Source organism: Apis dorsata, unplaced genomic scaffold (genome assembly GCF_000469605.1).
Source record: "Apis dorsata unplaced genomic scaffold, Apis dorsata 1.3 scaffold_896, whole genome shotgun sequence".
In the NCBI taxonomy this organism is placed as follows: Eukaryota; Metazoa; Arthropoda; class Insecta; order Hymenoptera; family Apidae; genus Apis; species Apis dorsata.
In genome coordinates, this window is record NW_006264011.1 from 105,857 (window position 1) to 113,025 (window position 7,169).

At 31.4% G+C, this 7,169-nt stretch overlaps 1 protein-coding gene across 1 annotated transcript in view; it reads left to right on the forward strand.

Annotated features, from left to right (window-relative positions):
• Positions 1-4,427: 4,427 nt before the first annotated feature.
• LOC102679925 (heart- and neural crest derivatives-expressed protein 1) overlaps positions 4,428-7,169 on the forward strand; it is a 3,758-nt gene continuing 1,016 nt past the window's right edge. Inside the window, exons 1-2 of the mRNA XM_006623472.2 lie at positions 4,428-4,663; positions 5,201-5,841. Of these exons, the coding sequence (XP_006623535.1) occupies positions 4,579-4,663; positions 5,201-5,841 (726 nt within the window). The 5' untranslated portion in view covers positions 4,428-4,578. The remainder of the gene's footprint in view (positions 4,664-5,200; positions 5,842-7,169) is intronic.

Sequence of the window (7,169 nt, forward strand, 5' to 3'; positions counted from 1 at the left end):
CATTAAAATTTAATCTCTCAAAGAAGAGCAGAAGTTACACGGCTATATAAATGGTGAAGTTCCACCAGTAGATGAAAAAAGAAGAAAACAGAAGAGGTAACAGAAGGAGGTAAAGGAAGAGGAAAGATGGAAAAAAGGAAGGAGAAAGAGTGAGATTAAGTCAGCAGTAGCGGAGAGGAAAAGAGAAATTCAGAGGGGCCATGTGGCGTTTCAGGAGATATCAAATCATACTACGTGTACGCCATGCCGCCCCCTAAATATAGTTTATTGCGTTACCGAGTATTAATGGAGTTCGTATAGAAAGGATAAAGACAGACGATCCATCGAGTATTGCGAGTCAGCCTCAGAAAATCGAAAATAAAGGCATTAATCTTGCATCTCAGTAATGGTTTCTGATTGGATGAGCAATTAAATAATTATGCGGGTATTTACGAAAGCTTGAATAAATATTAGTGAATAATTGATTTGTTGATTAATTTATACATATTATACGTATTATGAAATGGACGATGCAAATAAAATATTTGTAATTTCGATTTCAAAATAACGATATACATATTTTATATATTTCATATCTATTAGTTGTTAACATCATATATATAAAGGAAAAAAGACACGACTTTATTTTTTCATGAAATTACTCAGCAAATTTTTTTCAATTAATTCTTGCTAAACTCGAACGTCGTGTTTATTGATTCAAACTGATTTATATAGACTTTTGAATGCATCTGTTATACATTCATTATTATATATACCAATCCCGATTAATCTATATATTTTAACTCAATATTCCAAGAAAAATATTCGTAAAAACTCATATTCATTAAATATAAGAATATAAAGAAAGAAAATAATATCTGAATCAAAGCAATTTCGAATCTTTGAAATTCAAGATTTCTAAATTTTTTCCTGAATTTTGAATTTTTTTAATTCTTCCTAATTTTTACTTCACTTTTAAAAAAGAAATTAACGAATCTTTGAAATCTTTCAATTTTTATGCTTCGAAAATTAAAAAAAATGTCGAACATTCAATCTTCAAATTTCGTCAAATTATTTTCCAATCGAATTTCCAATATTCTCAGAATATTGGAGAGAAATAAAAATCTGTATCGAGACGACGAAGGATCAAAAATGGATACAAATTAGTTAGCATCATTAAGTTGGGATGACTTCTTTCTAAAGAGGTCTAAGATCGTGCCGGATTTCGGAACCGTTCCGGTGTCACAAATTGAAAACATAAACATTGAGATCGCGTGCACGTGTCCTCTGTATATCATAAACTGGTAGACGGTCGTGAAGACCGGTTGCTTCTTCCTCTTACTACGTCCGCTCGCCGAGTTCATTCATGAAAATCCGGTAGCCCTTTAAACCATGAATGAGCCCATACGAAAGGATATCCCTTGCTTTTCTTTTTTATGACCTTTTTTTTAAGAATATTCTAAATATCAGATATAACCTTTCTATAATAAAATTCATTCATATTATGCTCACATTGTACTGTGTTACAAGAAAATTGATTGTATTAATTTAATTATAGTTATTGTCAAATATATATGTATATATATATATATATATGGAAATTGTATGGAGTTTATACAAGATATATCGTTATACCATGGAAAGTACAACAAATTATCCATGCCACATTCAAAAAAACAAGAATAATAAATAAAAATATTGATTTAGTTACAAAATTGATATATTCTTAGACGTAATTGATTTTATATAATGATCGAATTATATCGAATATATAATAATAAATATTATATGTTGTTTAAAAACTATAATATGATTATTTTTTATCCTTGAAAATAATAGATTATCGCTTAAAAAGTGTAACAAGGAAAGAAGAAAGATGAGAAACCTTCGATCAAACGGTGAGAATAAGGAGTGGTGATTGAAGAAAAGGGTTATTCTTTGCTGTTCGAAATAATAAACAAACCCTTTTTGTTCGTTTCAGACCGATATTCACAGTAACTCCTTGTCGAAGGGACGCGATCCTTGATCTGGGTTAATAAAAATTCAAACGGTATCGTATTTCAAGAAACACCGACGGAAGATTTTCCTTGTTCAGAATTGCCTCGAATCCTTTGACTTGCACGCGCAGCAGCAAAGGGCGCACGCTACCGAAAAAGATCTTCGTTCCCGGAAAATCGCCTTTAAATCATTTTTATCGTCGTAAACTTCACTTTGAACCGCTCATCTGTGAAATTTATGTGAAAAAACATTTATAATCTTACTCCTGAAATCGATCGAGGGAAAGAAGAAAATACTAATGATACAGAAATATACGTATATACATATACGCTATTATTTTTTCTTTTTTTTTTTTATTTATCAAAATTTTGTTTATTTATCAAATTTTTTTTATTTATCAAAATTTTTATTCGATACATGATTCCAATGGCAGAGATGGAATAGGAAATTTAATTGTCCAAGTTTTTCGATCAAAATAATCGAGGCATCGCCCTCGAAGTGAGGTTAAGTCCACTTTTAATCCCGAAGATAACATCGGCCGCGGTTCTCAATCACAGATAAGAATGTTAATTTGCTCGACATTGAGTCGCGCGAGTAAAGGTCGGTAAAAAAGTGGAGCGATGACGCGTTGACGGTAACGCACGCTGACAGAGGGGGCTTTTTGCCATCCGAAGAAGAGTCAGCCCTGGGAAAAAGACAGATAAGGCTACTTAAAGTAGCGCCAAGCCATAGAACAGAATCGTGCGCTGACCGATACTATTTTCAGTCCTTTTTGCCACTAATTACGACGACTTTTATCAAAAACCACTCGAGCATCCCCCTCCCCCTCCACTCTGTTACGCCACTTAAAATTAAAAGTCTATCACCGAAAATTTTAAAATAGAATGTACTTGGATGAAATTCGTAGAAATATATTTATCGAAGAAGAGGATATGCTCAATTTTCTCTGACTGTTTTAATTATAGATACAAGGTATGTTCGTAAGATTTCACTTGGATAATGGACGCCCATTTTTTTTTTTTTTTTGACCTTTAACAAATAATTGCAAATTAAAATCCGTTCGAGCAAATTGATTCATTCCTATAAATACGTATATAACGAAATTGATAATATCTTATTGTTTATATTTCGTGTTTATTATTTTTTTAATTATAATAATTTTCAATTGCGAATTTATTGAACTTACTCGCATTATATTTAGAAATGGATTACATATCGATAATTTTTATACAATAATAACTCTTTATAACGAAAATTTATCACTTGAAAAAAACTATTACCTCGATCCTGGTCATCGCCCAACGAGAAAAGAAAATCGAAGAAAAAAACGAAGTAAAAAATTACTATCGCGTGGCTAATATATTTCATATCATGATACACAGTGGATACCCTCCATTCCTTAGCTAAATCATATTCCCCCGGTTTTGGCCAATTCCCCTGTTCAATTTCCTAATTGAATCGAACGAGGTACGCCGCATGGGCGTAGACCAGCCTGGACTCCGCCCTTCGATTCCACTCGTCGAGCTTCCACGAGCTTTAACGTTTCTCCTCTCTTGGAGCCTGCGTCTACACCCACCAGCGGCGTGCTCGAGTACCAAACAGAATCACCCAACCACTAGAGGTGATCTCCGAAATCGGTTTTCTTTTCTCAGTGGCATTTGGACCGCAACTCGAAACGCATCGATCACGAGGGAACATCGAGGCACGGTATCACACGTTTCAACCCTCGTGTTTCTTCGTGCTCCATTTCCAAAAAAAACTGGAAATATTTTCATTAATTTCACTTTCATTTTCGCCGTGCTTGTGATTCTACTTGTGAAGATGAACGTAATAAAAAATCGTCGAGATTTTGTCACGTTTAAGCTATCGAGTTTTGTGAATTTTTGGTGAAGAAAAATTTTTTCTTCGGATGAAGGAATTGTGAAAGATTTGTGAGAAAATTCGGGATCGAATTGCTTGCATTGTGGTGAAATCACATGATTAATCGGATTAATATTAATATCGCTATTAATATTCGTGAATGTATATTGGATTATATTTAGAATGATCTTGTTATAATCGGTTATATTGATTATTTTATGGAGTATATTTTGTGGAGTTACAATTAATCGAAGATATTTTTTTTATAATAAATTGACTTGTTCGTCACGACTTGTTAGAAATCATTACACGCCTATTTTTGAACAATCATCAAATTTATCATCGCTACCATGTTCATTGTCGGAGATATTATCATGATCTATCTTAACTCAGTTTGAAATTTATAATATCTATGATGACGAAGTAAAGGAGCGAAGATATTTGAAGAAATTAGCATCATATGTCTATTTTGTGGATAAAATTATTATTAATCAAAAATTTTCCTCTATTCAAATTGGATATAATTTATCAAGAAATCTTCATCGCAAATTATATCAGAACTACGATCAATTGAAATTTTCTTCAATTTTCTCGACACGAGTCTATGATGCCCTAAGAAGAATCTGTTTATTAAACGGAAATTAAAACTTTTTAAAAAGATTGAATTTTGTTGTGGACATATTTGAATCAGTTGATCAGTGGTGCAAGAAAAAAAAGTGAAAAAAGTAGAAGGAATTTAATATGATGTTGGGAAGCTACGAGGCGCAGCCGGATTACTATCCGCAATGGCATCAACCCTATAATTATGTTACACAATTACCGTATGGTAAGTTTCATATATCTATAAATATTCTATAAATATCAAATATAAAAAAATGCATATAAAAATTTTTTTCATGTTCCATATTATAAATTTTGATGATATAAAATTCTTTATAACATTTTTCATGTATAATTCGGAGTTGTCAAGTTTAAATAATAAAATATGAATTGATATTATTAATATTCTAACTTATATTATAATAAAAAAATTAGATTTATTTTTTTATCGAACAGTGAGGAAATATTTTATCCTAGAAGAATATTTTGTAACGTGTAATCTTTTTGAGCTAATTTTTAAAATGATTTTAATAATCCAATAAAATAGCGCATAAAATGATTCAAAAAAAGAATTTTAATTATTTAATAAAATTTTTCATTTTTCTGTTACCAATTTATCGGACATATAATTATTTATATCGAAAACGATTTCTTTATCTTTCTTAGAAAAGAAGAAAGAAATAAAGAAAACAACAAGAAAATTCAACAATATGAAAAAAATGTTATTCGCCATTCTATACAATTCTCCATTCTTCTATCGCAGGTCCGTTGAACATGCCAGATGCGGATAGCCAATCGACGTACTGGGGCGCGGATTCCGGGATTTCTGGGGGTAGTTCTGGCGCAGGAAGTCCCACCGCCTCAACACCTCCCTTGATCGAAGAGATTGGTGTCCAGGAACCCAGTTACTCCCCTCTACAACAATACCCACAAACTTCGATGAACCAACACTATTCCAATCTAACTTATCCGCCCCAACAAGACGTCCCTCATCATCATTTTCATCATCATCACCATAATCATCATCAACAAAATCATAGAAGAGATAGCGATTATTCCACGGTTTCTTCGATAAATCAAGTCGATGGTTCGCTTCAACAACATCTTAGACAAGGAGTCAGAGACGGTGGCGTAGTTGTCAGGCCTAAAAGAAGAAATACAGCGAATAAGAAAGAAAGAAGACGAACGCAGAGCATAAATAACGCGTTTGCCGATCTTCGTGATTGTATACCGAATGTACCGGCAGATACGAAGTTATCGAAAATTAAGACGTTGAGACTAGCAGCTTCGTATATTGGATACTTGATGGCGGTATTGGAGAGTGACGAGGGAGAGGAACCGCAAACTTTTCGCGCCGAGATTTTGTCCAATGGCAGGAGAAACAAGACGGTTCAGGCAAATCAGGTTAGTTTTATTATATCTGTCTTTTCTTCTTTTATTATTGCTACAGTGTCGATTGTCAATTCATTTATAAATCTTTGTCTTTTAAAAATTTCGAATAATATATATGTTTACGTGTGACTGTTTTTACCATTATTTTTATAATACATCCAAAATATTACAAAATAATTAATTGGTTATTAAAAGAATAAGAAAGATTATAGTAATCCTTATAATTGACAAGATAAGAATCTTTAAGTCATCGATTTGATTGAAACTTGAAACATTAATAAATTTCGTCATCCTGTTTATAAGAATATTCCATTAGACAAGATGAAATCTGCACGGCCGATATATGAAGCAATTCCTAATACAAATATTATCGTATATAGGAATATCAAAATATCAAATTGCATGATAATGAAGACATGAATAGACAGATCGAGACAGGTCGAGACAAGTCGAGACAAGTTGAGACAGGTTTTGAAAAATTGTGTATCATCCATATCATTAATAATAAAATTATATTGAGACTTCAAATTTTTAAAAAAAATTTCTATTATGAAATATTAATGAAAAAAATTATATTTTATATATATATGTATATTTCAAAACAATAATTGATAATCAATTTCTTTAAGAAATCTAATAATTAATAAAACAATCATATTTAATCTCGAAATTTAAAAAACGCAATATTATAGCACATCTACATATATCAAACGAAAATCACTAGAGTGCACTTCAGTAACGAATTTGTGCCTTCTTTTGTTTACTTTTGTTTGAATCTTCCGGAACACTTTCATACGCATTGCCTTTAAATAAACACTGTCCTCTTTAATTGGATCTTGTTCGTCGACGCTTAAGAACTCAACGTTGAGAACTGATCATCGTATCCCGTAGGTCTAGAAGAAAAAGAGACGAAGAAGAAAAATCTCATCGTGTTCACGTGCCGTCGGAACGAGTGTTCTTGATTAATCATATAACCTATTTGTCTTCCGTGTTGTGACAGAGTAAGTTTATCGACACATGATGAGACATTAATTCTCATGCGACGAGTGTAATTGAAATATCTGTCATAATATTAATAAATTTTTAAAATTGTGCGAAATTTAATAATCTTTTTTCAAAAATAAATTTAATTATTATCAAAAAAATGTCAAATAAAATTGGGAAAGAAAGATCATAGAAAAAAGATATAAATCATATTTTTCAATTATTTTTAATCAGTTTTTAAAAAAATTTTTCAATTTAAAATAAATTCAATAATATAAAGATTATCTTTGAACATTTTTTTGAATAACACTGTGTGATCGATTAAAAAGAAATTTGATGGTTAAAGAAAAAAAAAA